The 19,211-nt window shown below is 39.1% G+C and overlaps 1 protein-coding gene across 1 annotated transcript in view; it reads right to left on the bottom strand.

Annotated features, from left to right (window-relative positions):
* The window catches only part of LOC126340575 (adipocyte plasma membrane-associated protein Hemomucin-like), a 90,500-nt gene that overhangs the window by 19,170 nt on the left and 52,119 nt on the right, over positions 1 to 19,211 (bottom strand). The window contains exon 5 of the mRNA XM_050001700.1: positions 9,135 to 9,303. Within this exon, the coding sequence (XP_049857657.1) occupies positions 9,135 to 9,303 (169 nt within the window). The remainder of the gene's footprint in view (positions 1 to 9,134; positions 9,304 to 19,211) is intronic.

Here is a 19,211-nt window from a genome sequence, read left to right as displayed (position 1 = left end):
GTAGTATCTTCTCCTACAGTGCCCCCCCCCCTCTCCCCCAAGGGGCATATTTTCTCTCTCTCTCTCTCTCTCTCTCTCTCTCTCTCTCTCTCTCTCTCTCTCTCTCTCTCTCTCTCCCATACTCCCCTTAACCCCCCCTTCCCCCTCTCTCCTCCATTTTCAACCCTCTCTTCTTCCACATCTCTCACTGTTTCTCCCTTCATCTGCACCCTCATTTCTCCCCCCCCCCCCCCCCCCACCTCCCTCTCTCTACCTTCTATAAGCTATACCCTCTGAACTCATTCTGTCTTGTTGTGCAGCCACTGATTCATCTGTTGAAAGGCCTCCCTTGTACCATTCCGATGCCCCCCCCCCCCCCCCCCTGACTTGTGCATCCTTCCCTACCCCCTCCCCCAACTCCAACAACCCAGCAACTACCCTCAATAACTGATAACCAACAGTCAGTTTCATCATGGCTGCAGGCATTATGGGTGTCGGTGAGCTAGTGTGTTTGAATGTGAATGTGTACACTTTTACTACAGAAAGAACACCAGCTCGAAATCTAATGTAAATACTATATTCTGTTGAATGTTTCTACGCACCATCCATTGTTCAGCTATAGTTGAGTAGTTGCCTTTCATCTAATTTACATAAAAATAGTAGTATATAAGTCAATCACGTCATCTCTAAGATAGTATGTCATTTTTTCCAGACAAGCTACTATTTCACTACAGTATTTTCTAAATTCTTTCTTGGCACACAGTTTCACAGCCATCATAAACTGTTTAAAAGAAGTCATCATCCACTTCTGACTGTAAGACCTTTATTGCAATTCACTGTCTGTCGATCTAGGTTATCCTGTCATCTTCAAATGAGTGCCTTGTAATGCAATATGTATCAGACAGCATTGTTTGATGGCATAGTTTCTAGGTTTGGTTTGACATGCATGTTACTTTGGACTGAAGTCTTATGATATGGGACAGTTGAAGTATATGGCGGGGACATGAGTGGGGGGGAGTATGAAAATGTTGAGGGGCAGATTTCTATACTTGATTCTCTAGCCACTAGTTTTGCTACTCCTTAGTATGTGATAAAATTAACATAAAAATTGATGACCATGAAGTAGACAATGTAAAGAAATTATGCTACCTGGAAAGCAAAATAATGCATGACAGAAGAAGTAATGAGGATTAAAAAAGCAGACTAGCACTGGCAAACAGGACACTACTTGCTAAAAGAAGTCTATTATTATTAAACATAGGCATCAATATGAGGAAAAATTTCTGAGGATATACATACGGAGAACAGGATTATATAAAGTAAATCATGGACCGTGGAAAAATTAGAAAAGAAGAGAACCAAAGCATTTGAGATATGGTGCTATAGAAGGATGCTGAAAATTAAGTGGACTCATAAGATAGGAAATGATGTGGTTCTCTGCAGAACTGGCAAAGAAAGGAGTAACTGGAAGCCACTAGCTAGAAGAACAGATTGGATGATGTGACATATTTAAAATAGTAGAGAATAGCTGCACTTGTACTATAGGGAGCTAAAGACAGTAAAAACTGAAGGCTGAAGGGGAAGACATATATTGGAAAACCTATTTTAAGCAATGACACCAAAGATGCATCATGATAGTGCAAAAAAGAAATTAAATATAGAATGTCATTCAAAAACCTGAGGATACAGGAAATTGCTTTGAGACTGAGTGCATTTCACATGTCAGGGATAAAGACTGAAGAAAACAGGAACAAAAATGTAAACAGACACTCAGAGACTGTAAAAGAAAAGAAAAGAAATAATGGGAAGGAAGAACCAATCACAAGAGGAGGCCGGAAAGGGATTTGTAACCCACCCTTACCTATACTTTTTTCCATAAAAGAGAGAGAGAGAGAGAGAGAGAATGGGGTACGGAGCCAGGAAAAGAGAAGGAAGTATATAAAAAAAGAACTATTTACAAGAGAAGAGTATATAAAAGAGAAGGACGTATATAAAAATACTAAGGCAGGTTATCAGGTTATGGAAGTGAAGAGACTTGAAAAACAAGTGATAAAATTTAGCAGAAGGTAAAGCCAGATGTATAGCGGGAAATACATGCTTGTGAGAGAGCAGGTTTGCAGATGCAAAAGCACTGGATGAGAGGATCCTAGGTGTCATCATGATCCTAGTTAAAGTGTTGTAGAGCTTCATTACTGACAGGCTAATATTGATTAATACTTGTGCTATCATGTTTGCTGGCAATTGTTATTCATGTCAATATAATATTGCAGGGTATTTGTCATTCCATGGAGTGCGGAGCTTCAGATGCCACCTCTTTCTCATGGTAATTCCTCACATCAATGATTTCAATGTGATATTCCACAAGGTATGATTTCAATGCGAGATTCAACAAGGTACTTGTAGTGAAGGGTAAAATTGCAAGAACAATGTGACAAAAAATTGATTCAGACGGCATATGAAATCCATCTGCATGCCAAATTGGGGGAACAGTTAGGACGGATTAAGGTAGAGATAAGTCTGGTCCTTTATTAGCACAGAATTTGTGTGATGATGACAACAAGTCTTTACAGAACATAACACTCAACATAGAATGGACGGTATTTATTTAGTTACATAGTTTATGCCCACATTGGAGCACTAAAATCAAACATAATACAATAGAGTCTACAATTGAGTTTGAGTCTTAGAAGTCAGCAATTTCTTCGTTTCCCAAAATTTCTTTGTTCACTGTGATCTGCTTGCTTGTTCTTCTGAAGATATGAAATACTTTTTCTGTTCTGATGGCTTGAATGTCAGTTTCTCTTCTTTGAGTTGAATTTGGTGTGTGGTGATGTTCAATTCATCCAGATCACTTTGTACTCCTTTAAACCAGATGTTTTTGGTTTTACTGTTCCAGAAGTAGTCAAAAAGTTGCTTCAAGATTCCAGTATTTGGTAAGCAAGATATGTGGCCAAAAATGCAATTCTTCTTTTCTGCATTGTATCAATAATGGATTCACTTTCTTTGTACACTACTGAATTGTGCAAAAGTATCCACTGCCCATTAACTTAATGTTTTTTACTGATAATTGTTTGGAGTACTCTTCTATCAACTTTCTGAAATTTGTCAGTTGTTGCTTGAGTATTTTGTTTGAATAGTGTTTCACTTGCATACGTTGCTTCCAGTTTAATGATGGAGGAGTAATGTCGAAATTTAGCATTTATTGAGAGAGATCGTCTTTTGTAGGTTGGCCATGTGGTTCTCTGTGCTCGCTGTAGTTTTAATGTTCTACTTCCTATTAATGCTCTTTCATTAGCATTCCAGGTAATAATCTCTCCAAGATATTTAAACTTTTTTACTGTTTTAATTTTTTGATCATTATGGAGTATGATATGGAATATGTCAACTGGGAAGCTGGGCATCATTTCTGTTTCCTCAAACAAGATTTGCAATCCAACCTTTGCTGTTAATTGTTCTAGTTGTTCTATCTGAACCTTTGCTTCATCAGTATTGTTTACTAACAATGCCAAACCATCTGCAAATGCAAGACAGTTAAGTCGAATCTTTCTTCCACTCTTACCAGATGGTGGGCATATCTTGTTCCATTCATGGATGATTTTCTCCCGCTCACAACTAAACAATAATGGAGACAATCATCCTTCATCTTGTTGAAGGTCAGTGTGAATCTCAAAAGGTTCAGAGAATTCATCTCTGAACCTTACTCTACCATAGGCTTTTTTAAAATCAACAAAGGTGATCACTACCTTCTTGTTCCTGACCCTTTGATGTTTCATTATCCATTTGAGACTAATAATTTGATCAGGACAGCTTCGTCCTGGACGAAAGCCTCCTTGATATTCACGTAGTAGCCTATCAAGCTGTTCATGAACTCTGAAATACAGAACCCTGGAAAAATTTTTATAAGTAATAGCCAGCATGGATTGTAGAGAGGAAAATACATGGTGGTTATAATTAAAGTTCCAGTTTCAAAACAAAATAAAAAAGAACCACTACTCAGCATGCTGTGAAATTTAAATGGAATATTATAAAAGTAGGGGGAAACGTTACAGTAACAAAATAAAACTTAATGAAAATTTTACCACTAGACAGAACTGTAAGCAGCACAATAGGCACAACAAAAGATGCAGGGTACATAGCTTTTTCTCAGTTTGCATCTGAGATGCTTAGCATAACTGTCTGAATGCAGGATCACGTGCTGCTAGTAAAGGCCTTGTACAAGAAGGGTGACTGTGTCATAGTAGCTTTGCAGAAGTTCCAGATGGGTATGAGTAAAGCTGTCAGTCTGTTGTCTGCTAAGGGTCTGGAGAAAATGATTACAAAATTCAAAAAGACATGTACTTTTCAAGTGTAATATGGCAGAGGGAGAAAAACAACTGATACAGCATCAGTAGAAGATGTAGCCACAGCACTACAGGAGGGGTCGAGTGGAGGTGTGCAATCATGCAGTGCATGGGGAATTGCCTGAACTTTAGATATGCTTATGAACATGTGCACAAAATTCCCTGAAACATCCTGCATTATTATCCATACAAAATCACCCATGTTCAGGACCCGTCAATAAGACAAATGTTTGCTCTAGAGTTTCTTGTCTGCATGGAAGTGGATAATGAATGGCCATGGACATTCTGTGGACGGAAAAAGCCCATTTCCATCTCTAGGGACATGTAAACATGCAGAATTGCAGGATATGGCAAACAGAAAATCCACTCACACATCAACTGGTACCCCTTCATCTGCAAAGGGTGGTGTGAATTGATGTCATCAGTATCATAGGGCCATATTTTTCATGAATGTGCAGGTGGGATCATTTTTATGTAAGATGGCGTTCCTCCCCATGTTGCACAGCCAGTGAAGCAGCTGCTGCAGAGGCATTTAGAAAATGCTAGAATTATCGGCCACCATTTCCCTACAGCCTGACCACCCAGATCACCTGATCTCGATCCGTGTAACTTCTGGCTTTGAAGTTACCTGAAAGATTTTGCATTCAGTGCTCTGATTACAAACATAGCTGAACTGAAGACACGCATTGCACAATGCTTTCTGAACAGGACCCCTGAGACACTCCGATCTGTTGTGGAAGATGCTGTTCCTCAATTTCAACTTGTGGCAGAAAATGGTGGACAATGTACAGAACATGTCTTGTGCCAATTTCATGATAATTAAAACCTGATTTCATTGTTGCTTTTTATGTGGTTTCTTGCCTCTGTACAATTAAACTGCTTTGGTGGATGAGCTTACCTAGCTAAAGTGCTACAACTACTGAATGCCAAACCTGTGCTGTCATATAATTGCACAGTATGGTTGGTTTAATGTGCACCTCATAGCTGAACCTTATGATTCTTACACCACCATCTAGTGGGAAAATTTTCATTAATTTCCCCACCATGTAACATTTCCCCCCTTCTTCATAACATTCCATTCAAATTTGACATCATTTTGAGCAGTGGTTCTTTTTCCCGGTGTTTTGAAACTGGAACTTTAATTATAATCACCCTGTATTATCATTTACTGTTATGAGGGCTTTCAGTAAGAAATGCAATTTTTTTTTCTTGGCCAATTTTGGTTGAAAAAATGTCAAACTTGATGACCATCATGGAATATACCTGCTTCCACCCCCGTAGTTTCATGAAGTTCCTGCATGTAGTGGCACTATACATAGCCTGCAAAATGATGTCTGTAACAGGAGGTGCGCAGAAAGCTGTCATTGAGTTTCTTTTGGTGGAAAACCAGAGAATCACAGTTATACATAGGCACTGGCAGAATGTCTACACAGACCTTGAAGAGAACAAATGCATGATGAGGCTTTGAGCGAGGCATCTATCATCACAGCAACAAAGTCTTGCAAACCTTTTCTCTCTCTGTATGCAGCCAGCCACACACAGCTGTGACACCTGCAATGTTGGAATGTACAGACACTCTCATTCAATACAACTGATGGATCACAATCAAACACCTCACTGCTCAGCTGGTCGTCTGTGTTGGTAGTGCTGACACACTCGTCCACCAGTTGGGGTACTCAAAGGTGTGTGCCCGGTGGGTTCCTTTCCTCCTGACAAAAGGCCATAAAGAGTAATGAAGGTACATCTGTTTGACCCAATGAAGGATGCACTCCATGGGAAGCAGTAGATGGATGAGGTGGAGGTTATTGATGAAGCAAGAAGTTGGCTCCAACATCGACTAATTGTGTGGTACCATGCAGGCGTACAGGCCTTCCCAGCAAGGTGCCATAAGGCCATCGCAATGAATGGAGATCAAGTTGAAAAATAGGGTTTTGTGGCCAAAGGAATAGATAATAATAAATATGGTGTATTGGATTCCTGAATAAAACCAAACTGCTTTCAGAAAAAAATGTGTTGCATTACTTATTGAACTCATAGGTCACTCATGTACAGACTTATCCATCAGTTTCAGAAATCTCAGTCTCAAAGAAAATGGTTAAGAGCTTCACAGAAGGACAAAGAGCTTTGCACTCCATATGTAAAGCATTTTTAGAGATAAATTAAGATTTCAAATGACAAAGAATACACTGGAACCAGAAGACAAATGTCAATTGTGCCCACAACAGTGGGAAGGGGGGGGGGGGGGAGTTTGCTCACTGTGTCCATGGCATTTGATAAGCCACATATGCCCAACAGGTTGTGCCAAATGCCAAGCACTGCAGGGAGCTTATAATTCATTTGTTCTTGGATACAGGCTAGGTAAACATGGATTTCCTGAGCTGGACTGGTTAGTGCCGCCAGCCCCCTGCCACTGTAACTTCTGGGCATACTTCACTGACCACCATGTGGTGCTGCAGTGGAATATACGGTGTTACATGGACCAGGAATCTTGGATTAACCATTTCACTTGGGAAGACAGAATGAACCTCGCTAAAAACCCTTCAGTCTTAAGGTGTGCTTTAGAGGGAGAACAGTTGTTGTATGGCCACCCATGCTGAAGGAACTACTTCTGGCTCCTATAAACTTTGTGTTATTGCTCAGGTCTGCATTCAATTTGGAGCAGAGAGTGTAGGATATTCAAAGAAGAAAAGAAAAACCAGAAATTGAAGGTGACTAAATGTTTCCACAAAGACATCACCAACAGATGCTGATATGAAGAAATGCTCTTGCAAACACGCATGCAAAATAGCAATGCTGATGAAACTGAGGGGCTGTCTCCATGCAAACTCCAATGACAAGCACTGCTTTTGCCACTGGCATGGATGCCACATTGGAAGGCCAATTGCTGAAAATTAATTTACCACAGCCAAAATTGGTGTCATCAAATCTCAAGGAGAAGACTAAGGAGAATCGTGCTGTCCAGCAAGTGGAATCAAAGCAGGTGGACCATCATATCCAGAAACACTCAAGAGGATGATGACTCAACCATGGACTTTGATGTTTGGTTCAATGAAGCCTTGATACCTCTTAGTTCTCCCCCTTCTGAAGTGGGCTCTCCTACATGAAGAAGAGCATGGGAACAGCATGAACCTCCCAGATAAATGACTCCTGTACTTCAACAGGACATTAATGGGTACAGAACACATATGGAGGAGCTGAAACTGTTGGCGCAGGGGAGACCCCTCCATCTGTGTCCACAGAAAACACATTTTAAACACAGTGACACCCTTGTGCTCAGGGGATACAAACTCCATCAAAAGAATGACCTCAATGGACAGTGGGATAAAGATGGAGTGACTGCCTTTGTGAACAATACTTACCACTCAACCTCTGTCTTTCTCAGAACATATATTCAGGCAGTCGGTGTCACTGTGTATATTTCATTCAGTGTTACAATTTGTAGTGTGAAAACTGTCACTCAACAAAATTTTGGCTAGAGTGGCTCGTTATGAGCTGATTTCACAACTTCTGCAATCCTTCCTACTTGTAGAAGATTTTAATGCACACAATGTGCTATAGGGATGTACACTGACTTGCTGCAGGGGTCAAGCTATCAAAAACATCGTTGTGTCAGAAAAGTTATGCCATTTTAATCCTGGTGGTAGCACACAATTTAGCACTGTCATTGGGTCATTTTGCCCATAGATCTTGCTTCCTGTTCTCCTGCCCTTATAGATCCTTCTCACTGGGAAATGGTCAATGACTTGGCATTCAAGTGACCACTTCCCTGTCTGGATCCACCTTTCAGACACAGGTGTCTCTGAAAGGAAGCAAGGTGTTTTTGCACCAAATGTTGTTTGAAATTAAGTGAAAAGTAGAATTGCCCTTCCAGGGGAAGGGTAACACTTTCTGAACTGAGCAAGCATTGTTTTACTGTATTAGTGTTGTGTTCTGGGGTTCTGTGAATAATTTGAGTGTTGTATATCATCTATCAAAACAATGATGCTTTGGAGAGTCTGATTCTTCAGTTTTAGAACATAGTCTCTACACCACTACTTTGAATATTCATTCATGAGTAGTGCTCTTTTCATAATTTTGTGACATCCTAATACGATGCCTGGGCTCTGGGGTCCATATTCACTAGTATTCTTCCCTGTTTTTGCAGTGTTATTTTTTCCGATCTGTTATTTAGCTACCACTCTATCTCTCCCTCTTTCTCTTACTTTGTTGCACCATAATTTCTTTTGTTTTCTTCTCATCACAGAGTCTGTGTGTGTGTGTGTGTGTGTGTGTGTGTGTGTGTGTGAGTGTGTACATGATGTGGATGAGCTTTGATAAAATGTGTGTTTAAAAGCTAAGCTTAACACTTTTGTATATGAATATGTGTGCTACTCAACATGTCTTCTACAGGGCCTACAGGGAGAGTGATTGTCTCCTCTCGTGACATTTTATAGGCACTTATACTAGTTAATCTGGCAGTAATTAAACAACGTGAAATGCTAAAGTGCACAGAAAATAATAAGAAATCTACAAAATAAACAACCATAAATGTTTATATGACATAACACATAAATATAGCATACTGCCATACGTCAGCTGCCCCTAAATGTTTATTATGATGACTTCTGACACTTCATAAACACACTGCCATGATACCCCAATCTCACATGAACCTTACACTATCAGTCAGTACTCCAATGTTGCATTCAAGATGTTGAAATGCATATAAATGAATACAAAATAAACTCTTGCAAATCACTTGGTTGTACCGTGATATTATGTAGCTTCAGCCTTTGTCACTATTCAAAGAGAAGCCTACATTTAATGAAAGAATACCTGCCACTCCCATCTCCCAACAAAGTATATACACCATCTTGCAGAGTTACATCTGATGAAGAATGGCTCCAGTAGACAGTACCATCACGGGCAACATCAACACTATTTATTAGTAATGGTTTTTTCCCATTTATAGGAATATCTGCAGATACCAGTTTAGTTACCAAACCTGCAAAAAAATTAATAGAAACATAACAGAATAACACTTCATCCTTGACAGAAAGTGACATTACAATCTCTGGTATAGGGAGGAAAAAATTTCCAAAGAATATGCAATATCTACATGTTGACTGCACCAAAATCTTTGTGTCTTTTATCAGATTCCAACCACAGGCATGTGCTACAAAGTCAGTCAATAAGAAAGTAATAAGAGCCTTTTTCAAAGAATGTACTCTCTACATGCCCATTTCAGAACATTTCACTGTAATTTTTTTTATTTATTTATTTTTTAACAAAAGGTTCAAAAGGAAGAACGATACCAGGTTTATTCAGAGAGCACTGATGAAATAATAACAAAAACACTATTCTCTATAAACTAAAAGGGGCAGACAGAATTATCTGAGTTCTTGGCTCATACCAGCTCATGCCATGAGAACATATGAAGACAGGTCATTTGCATGGTCTTCTAGCAAGATGTAACAAGGCATCAAATAAAACCTTTGAATGTACACTATGTAAATAAAGAAGTTTCAGCTTCAAGGTAAATTGTCAAATGTTAACCTCAGACTAAAAATGTGATTAATACAAGTGCTTCTAGACAGACATTTACTCTCATTGGTTTCCGTCATCCAATTGGTAATGTATGCTTGTCTATTCATTTAAATACTTTCTCAAAAATGCACTGTGAAGAAAAGTTATCTTTATGATTTGAGCATACTAAGCTTTGAAATGTTACATTACATGAAGTTTCCATTAATATGCAAAAATAGGAATCAAAAATTAAAAGTGGGCATTATTTGTTTCAATTTTGCTACTACTTCAGGCATACTTGTGGATATGATGTTTTCTTTTTCAAATGATGATATGGAAAGGATAGATTACTTTTCACTGCATGCAGGAAGTGTTGAGTTGCAGACAGGCACAATGAATCAGAGTGCTGTTCATGACAGTGATCATGTTTATGTGTGTTGTTTTTATATCTGTTTGTGTGATTTATGCTTGTGTAAATATCTGCTTGTTTTCTGTTTTGCAAGTAGGACTTCATCCAAAAGCTGTATCAATTTCTTTCATTGTGCCTGTCTGCAATTCAATAACTCCTCTATGTAGTGAGCCACTATCTATCCTTTCCATATTTTAGTTATTCCATCCTGGTCTTTCCATTTTTTTCTTTTCAAAACAAAATATTTCATATAAAATCTTGTTTCATTTGAATGTCAACCTGTTTTCAATATGTGACAGATAACTGACATTCTGTTTTTTGTTAAATGAGAAGGCTATTCTGTCTTTTTTGTGAGGCATGGAAGGGGATGATTGCTTTTTGAACTGTTTTGATCACTGTCATGAAGTCCACAGCCAAAGCATCAGGAGTTTGTGCAGTGTTCAGATCAGAAGGTACAGATAAAATTTTCATAATCTACAAAATTTTCATTACTGTACTAGTAATACTGCTTTCACTTGGCTAAGTAACAATATTAGTGCAGCATTGGACAGCTTAGCACTGTTAAAAGTCATAAAAGTGACAGATTTGGCAGAGAGAAAACACAAATGAAATTTTGTAGTACAGGAATCATTATGAGAAGGTTTTTTTCATAGGCTAAGCACTCATTCACTGTTATTACTGAGATCATAAGTAGCATTGTAGTATATCGGCTTTACATATTTTGGCTAATTCTCCAAGGGTGCCACAAACATGAACTAAAGGTTGCTACAGTACATTTTACAGAGGAATGAAGTATGATTCTGTTACAAAACAAGATGAAATCTAACCATTGGTTCATGTTTAGGGACAAAAAGTAGTGAATAATTTAGGAGTAAAGGTAACAAATCACCAAACTGTAAAGTCCTTCAGTTCATTGAGTTGTCAACAGCTCGTAAATATGACTGAAAACTTAGCTAGTTATCAGGCATACACACACACTCTTGTATGGCTACACTATGCTGACTGAAAACACTCTGTGAATACTGTAGGTCTACATTTTTGACTGAGGTTGGAGTCATTGTTTGTTGGAGCATGTGAGGGAGAAAAGAGTCAGGGACTGGGAGAGATGACAGCAGGTGCACATAATAATAATGCCATATGGCCACCAGCACCAGTGAGTTTGGAGTTTGTGCAGTGCACAATGATGATGACATGGAGGAATGGGTTGGGAGGCAAGGTGATAGAGCAAAGGAAAGGAAGACTGCAGGGAAGAGGATATGGGTTGAGGATGATTGAAGTTAGGGTTCTGGTGCAAGGTGGAGGTTGTTGTGGTACTGGGTGTTGATGGAGACTGAGACCAAGATGGTTACATTAATGAAGAATGTGCTGCAAGAAAAACTCCCACCTATGTAATTCAGAGAAGATGATGCTTGGGGGAAGAACCTAGTTGGCATGGGCTGTGAGGGAGCCAATGAAATCAAGCACGTTGTGCTCTGCAGTATAATCTGCAACTGAGTGGTGCACTGCCACAGTTTGGCAGTTTAGCATTCTATTGATTTTACATACATTATTAAACCGAAAAATATCTTCTGTACAAGTTGCACTTTTGGTACCTTACGTGATGTTAAGCAAACATAAGAGTCATTCTTACATAGGTCCTGTTCATGACATCATGCTGTGATGTAGAATGAGTCAATTAATTTACAAAATAACACTTTTTTTCTGTACAATTCTCTACTGTCAATTTACATGAGTGGCTCATACTTTTATTTTGTTGTTGTAGTTGTTGTTGTTGTGGTCTTCAGTCCTAAGACTGGTTTGCTGCAGCTCTCCATGCTACTCTATCCTGTGCAAGTTCCTCATCTCTTCATCTCCCAGTATCTACTGCAACCTACAACCTTCTGAATCTGCTTAGTGTATACGTCTCTTGGTCTCCCTCTATGATTTTTACCCTCTACGCTGCCCTCCAATACTAAATTGGTGATCCATTGATGCCTCAGAACATGTCCTACAAACCGATCCCTTCTTCTAGTCAAGTTGTGCCACAAACTCCTCTTCTCCCTAATTCTGTTCAATACCTCCTTATTAGTTATGTGATTTACCTAGCTAATCTTCAGCATTCTTCTGTAGCACCACATTTCAAAAGCTTCTATTCTCTTCTTGTCCAAACTATTTATCATCTATGTTTCATTTCCATACATGGCTACACTCCATACAAATACTTTCAGAAACGACTTAAATCTATACTCGATGTTAACAAATTTCTCTTCTTCAGAAACGCTTTCCTTGCCATTGCCAGTCTACATTTTACATCCTCTCTACTTCGACCATCATCAGTTATTTTGCTCCCCAAATAGCAAAACTCCTTTACTACTTTAAGTGTCCCATTTCCTAATCTAATTCCCCCAGAATCACCCAACTTAATTCGACTACATTCCACTATCCTCATTATCCTTTTGTTGATGTCCATCTTATATCCTCCTTTCAAGACACTGTCCATTTTGTTCAACTGTTCTTCCAAGTCCTTTGCTGTCTCTGACAGAATTACAATGCCATTGGCAAAGCTCAAAGTTTTTATTTCTTCTCCATGGATTTTAACACCTACCCCGAATTTTTCTTTTATTTCCTTTATTGCTTGTGCAATATACAGATTGAATAACATCAGAGAGAGGCTACAACCCTGTCTCACTCCCTTCCCAACCACTGCTTCCCTTTCATGTCCCTCGACTCTTATAACTGCCATCTGGTTTTTGTACAAATTGTAAATAGCCTTTTGCTCCCTGTATTTTACCCTTGCCCCCTTCAGAATTTGAAAGAGAGTATTCCAGTCAACATTGTCAAAAGCTTTCTCTAAGTCTACAAATCCTAAAAACGTAGGTTTGCCTTTCCTTAATCTATCTTCTAAGATAAGTCATAGAGTCAGTATTGCCTCACGTGTTCCAATATTTCTACAGAATCCAAATTGATCTTTTCCGAGGTTGCCTTCTACCAGTTTTTCCATTTGTATGTGAAGAATTCGTGTTAGTATTTTGCAGTAGTGACTTATTAAGCTGATAGTTCGGTAATTTTCATATCTGTCAACACCTGCTTTCTTTGCGATTGGAATTATTATAATCTTCTTGAAGTTTGAGGGTATTTCGCCAGTCTCATACATCTTGCTCACCAGATAGTAAAGTTTTGTCAGGACTGGCTCTCCCAAGGCTGTCAGTAGTTGTAATGCAATGTTGTCTACTCCCGGGGCCGTGTTTCGACTTAAATCTGTCAAACTCTTACTGCATTATCATATCTCCCATTTCATCTTCATTTACATTCTCTTCCATTTCCATAATATTGTCCTCAAGTACATCACCCTTGTATAGACCCTCTATATACTCTTTCCACCTTTCTGCTTTCCCTTCTTTGGTTAGTACTGGGTTTCCATCTTAGCTCTTGATATTTATACAAGTGGTTCTCTTTTCTCCAAAGGTCTCTTTAACTTTCCTGTAGTCAGTATCTATCTTATCCCTAGTGAGATAAGCCTCTACATCCTTACATTTGTCTAGCCATCCCAGCTTAGCCATTTTCCACTTCCTGTTGATCTCATTTTTGAGACGATTGTATTCCTTTTTGCCTGCTTCATTTACTGCATTTTTATATTTTCTCCTTTCATCAATTAAATTCAATATTTCTTCTGTTACCCAAGGATTTCTACAAGCCCTCGTCTTTTTCCGTACTTGATCCTCTGCTGCCTTAACTATTTCATCCCTCAAAGCTGCCCATTCTACTTCTACTGTATTTCTTTCCCCCATTCCTGTCAATTGTTCCCTTATGCTCTCCCTGAAACTCTGTACAACCTCTGGTTTAGTCAGTTTATTCAGGTCCCATCTCCTTAAATTCCCACCTTTTTGCAGTTTCTTCAGTTTTACTCTACAGTTCATAACCAATAGATTGTAGTCAGAGTCCACATCTGCCCCTGAAAATGTCCTACAATTTAAAACCTGGTTCCTGAATCTCTGTCTTACCGTTATATAATCTATCTGATACCTTTTAGTGTCTCCAGGATTCTTCCATGTATACAACCTTATTTTATGATTCTTGAACCAAGTGTTAGTTATGATTAAGTTATGCTCTGTGCAAAATTCTACCAGACGGCTTCCTCTTTCGTTTCTTAGCCCCAATCCATATTCACCTACTATGTTTCCTTCTCTACCTTTTCCTACTGTCAAATTCCAGTCACCAATGACTATTAAATTTTTCTCCCTTCACTAACTGAATAATTTCTTTTATCTCATCATACATTTCTTCAATTTCTTCATCATCTGGAGAGCTATTTGGCATATAAACTTGTACTACTGTAGAAGGCGTGAGCTTCGTGTCTATCTTGGCCACAATAATGAGTTCACTATGCTGTTTGAAGTAGCTTGCCCGCACTCCTATTTTTTTTATTCATTATTAAACCTACTCCTGCATTACCCCTATTTGATTTTGTATTTATAACCCTGTATTCACCTGACCAAAAGTCTTGTTCCTCCTGCCACCGAACTCCACTAATTCCCATTATATCTAACCTTAACATATCCATTTCTTTTATTTTATCAATCTGAATTAAATGAAAAATTATTAACTGAAACTTGCACATACAAAATTGTCTTCAAATGAGGTGTGCTATGACCTGAGTTGATGATGATGCTGATAATTATTTATTTTTACAGCACAATTATCAGTGCCCAAATGTCACGAGCTGATATATCAAACTCATCAAAACTGGTGGGTCCTCTCATTCTGGGGTCTGAGTGACGTGAACTTCATTTCTAACCTCCCAAATCTATTCCTCTCTTCTTCCTCGGGCCAAAGAAGGAACTATTAATTCTAAGGCTATGATAGTGTATGTACTTTTATATGTGTTTATTGGCAGTTCAGAAACTTCTCCTGAAGATAATTCTGTCTCATAGTTTTGTAACTACCTTCTTCTAAGCTGTCTGCCTCTGTAGTTGGAGGTTGAAGCAGTTGACTGTCATGTGGAGGTCCTAGTTTGATTCTCGGTATTTCCAAGGATTTTTCCTTGGTAGGAGGACTGGTAGGGGTACTTTGAGCCCCCTGAGGCCAACTGTGGAGCTACGTAACAGATTAGTAGTGGTTCCAAGGTCAAGACAACGACACACAGAGTTGTGTGCTGACCACATGTCCCACCATAACAAATCCAATGGTGCTACTGGAAGAGGATGATGTGGTGGTTGGTCAGGCCCAATTGGGTTGTCCAGGGCTAGAATGCAGAATGTCTAAGCTGCTTGACATTGCTGTTTAAGGAGACTTTAAAGTCTGTTGATGGTGATCATTACCAACCATTGAGTCCTTATTTTGTTTATTCCTTTTGTAATACTACAAACATGAGAGTATTTCACAAATATATCAATGAGACCAACACATAATATTATTAGCAATTTGGTATGGCTGAGAGTGGTATAGAGGGTTGGAATCTCTGTCTTGTCTTTGCTTACCTCACACAGTGCTTCTGCTTGTTAGCAGGGGAGGAAGGGGAGGAGAGGAGGAAGTACTGGCAAGTGCAGTGTCAGCTGAATTGTGCTGATTTGGTAGAGTAACTGCTAAGGCTGTTTGACAACAAAACACTTTTATATTATATTTGTAATGCTGTTAAGTAAGTACAGCTGTCCTCCGCCTAATGATTGGTTTGAACAATGAAGTACTAAATTAGACATGGCCCTGTTGGAGTTGGTACATGCTTGCATTCCTGTGACTTTTGAACTGCCTTACACAGCCAGTTTTAGGGGTGCCTTTAGTTTTAAGGTAAACTGTGAACCACGCTACAACTTGATATTTTTCATTAACTAATCAAGAAATGAAAAACGCTATCAGTGAAAAAAACGGTCCAAAGAATAATGGCAGATTGAGTTCTATACCTCTCAATTTGTAGTCTGGAACTTACCTACTATGTAAAGCATTAATAAGTTATTCATCAAATAGAAACTGAATCACAGGAAAAATACTGGTTATATGTGACAGAGTGCTGATCAAGAAATATACAAATAAAATATGGTGATACTTTATATCATTTGTTAGTTAAGTTATGATTATGAGTAACATACTGAAGAGCCAAAGAAACTGATATACCTGCCTAATACAGTGCAGGACCCCTGCCAGCACGCAGAAGTGCCGCAACACGATGTGGCACGGACTCGACTAATGTCTGAGGTAGTGCTGGCGAGATGTGACACATGAATCCTGCAGTGCTGTCCATAAACCTGTAAGAGTATGAGGAGGTGGAGATCTCTTCTGAATAGCACGTTGCAAGGCAGCCCAGATATGCTCCAGCATAAGTGTTTAAACTCAAAAGAGTGTTCCTGGAGCCACTCTGTAGTTATTCTGGACGTATGTGGTGTTGCACTGTCCTGCTGGAACTGCTGAAGTCCATCTGAATGCAGAATGGACATGAATGAATGCAGATGATCAGACAGGATGCTTACATATGTTTCACCTGTCAAGAGTCATATCTAGATGTATCAGGGGTCCCATATCCCTCCAACTGCACATGCCCTACATCATTACAGAGCATCCACCAGCTTGAACAGTCCCCTGCCGACATGCAGTGTCCATGGACTCATGCAGTTGTCTCCATACCTGTTCATGTCCATCTGCTTGATACAATTTGAAACAAGACTTGTCTGACCTCTGACCAGGCAACATGTTTCCAGTCATCAACAGACCAATGTTGACATTGACAGGCCCAGGTAAGGTGTAAAGACTTGTGTCGTGCAGTCATCAAGGTTACACGAGTGGACCTTTGGCTCTGAAAGCCCATATCAATGATGATTCGTTGAATGGTTCGCACACTGACATTTGTTGATGGCCCAGCATTGAAATCTGCAGCAAATTGTGGAAAAGTTGCACTTCTGTCACACTGAATGATTCTCTTCAGTCACCGTTGGTCTCATTTTTGCAGAATCTCTTTCTGGCTGCAGTGATGTCAGAGATTTGATGTTTTACCAGATTACTGATAGTCACAGTATACTCTTGAAATGGTCATACGGGAAAAATCCCCACTTCATTGCTACCTTGGAGATGCTGTGTCCCATCACTCATGCGCCGACTGTAACATCATGTTCAAACTCACATAAATCTTGACAACCTGTCGGTGTAGCTGCAGTAACTGATCTAACAACTGCACCTGACACATGTTGTCTTACACACGGTGTATCATAATTAATGGCAGAAACACATACAGTTGAAAGTACATGGTACTAGAAGGGAAAAGTCTCAGTAAACATAGGGTCAAACATGCATACCTTTTTCATCTTCGATACTGTGGAACAGATCTCTTCTACTGCAAATTCTTTGCTTTCCGTATTTTTGGAAGTGGTAGTATGGATCAAAATACGAAAAAAATGTCCAGCAAGTATGTGCTCTAAAACGCATACCTTAAAAGTTACAAGCATTTGATCATTAAAAGAGTTGTGTTTCAAAGAAGCAAAGACGATCAAGTGCTCATAACTCTTAGGAAATGCATTTTAGAGCACATGTTTACAGGACTTTTTTCCTTGTTTTGGTCCATACTACCAGTTCCCAAAATATGGAAAGCAAAGAACTTGCAGAAAAGGAAATTTGTTTCACAGTATAGAAGATGAAAAATTGCTCATAGCTCTTAAGACATGCATTTTCGACCCTATGTTTACTGAGAAATTAAGCTCTAGTATTGTGTACTTTCAATTGTATGCATTTACTCCATTATTTATGATACACTCTGTACAGGCCCTGCCGAACCCAGTGCCATATTCTGCACTTTTACATATCTCTGTATTTGTATATACATGCCTAGTCCAGTTTCTTTAGCACTTCAGTGTATATGTTAATTTCAGCCAGTGCTTGGCAAACATGATAGTAATATTAAAAAGGATAACATTTTCTAATGTTCTGCAAAATTATATTTATTTGATCACAAATAAAGATGGCCTGAAAAGCTGAAAACTGGTTCATGACCAAATAAAAGCAGTTCTGCAGATTACTTGAAAGTTTTATCTTTGTCTCAACTTGTCGCCTGAAGATAGCCTGAGAAGCCGAAAGCAGATTGTGGAGAGCCTGTGATGGGGAAATAACATGAAGATAGATTTGCAGCCTTCCTCTGGTAGATTCTATTTCCAAAGACTGTGTGGAAAGACTGACATTCAGTCAATCAGCCAAATGAAATATGGCATGTGTTGATGGCTTTAAGGACCTACTCTTAGTTTTGATATTGTTTATTATTGTATATTCACTACAAACCGCTTGCCCATTTTTATCAGACCAACTGTATGATGCTGTAATTCATGAGCCATTTCTTAGCCATATAACTGGAAGAACTCAAAAGTGTTGGGCTGGTTCACTTTTGCAGCTACACTTGTTACATACAGTGGAAAGTCAAGGATGGAATAACAACAGTATGGAAAGTATAGAACGTTACTTACCACACAGAGGAGGTGGTGAATCGCAGACACGCACAATGAAAAGAACACTAGAAGTATTTAAGCTATCACACAAAGTCCTTCCTCAGCTGTAGAGCTCTAACACATTCACACAATAACTTACACACCTAGTATTCTTTCAACTGTGCCTGTCTGCTATGTGACACCTTCTCTATGTGGGGCACAAAAGTAACTTGTGTTATGCCACAGAGTAGTGAAGGGGAAGGAATTAAAATTTTACTCTAGTTCACACTAGCACTGACACACACAACTCCAGGAAGACATGGCTGATATAGCTATGAAGCTAAAAGAAACAATCAACACTGTAAGTCGGTGTTGTATGTGTTTACACGGTGCTACATTGGCACCAATCACCAGACACAAGTTACACATTCAGCAAAATGTCCACTGAGAGAGAGAGAGAGAGAGAGAGAGAGAGAGAGAGAGAGAGAGAGTTCACCTGTCTCCCTCCTGTCTCCATAAAAACTGCAGTTCTCCACATCTGAATTCAGTTGGTCACTAGGATGGATGGCATTTGTACCGAACTACTTGATTCAATGATTATTG

Source organism: Schistocerca gregaria, chromosome 1 (genome assembly GCF_023897955.1).
Source record: "Schistocerca gregaria isolate iqSchGreg1 chromosome 1, iqSchGreg1.2, whole genome shotgun sequence".
Taxonomy (NCBI): domain Eukaryota; kingdom Metazoa; phylum Arthropoda; class Insecta; order Orthoptera; family Acrididae; genus Schistocerca; species Schistocerca gregaria.
This window is presented reverse-complemented; position numbering and strand designations above follow the sequence as displayed.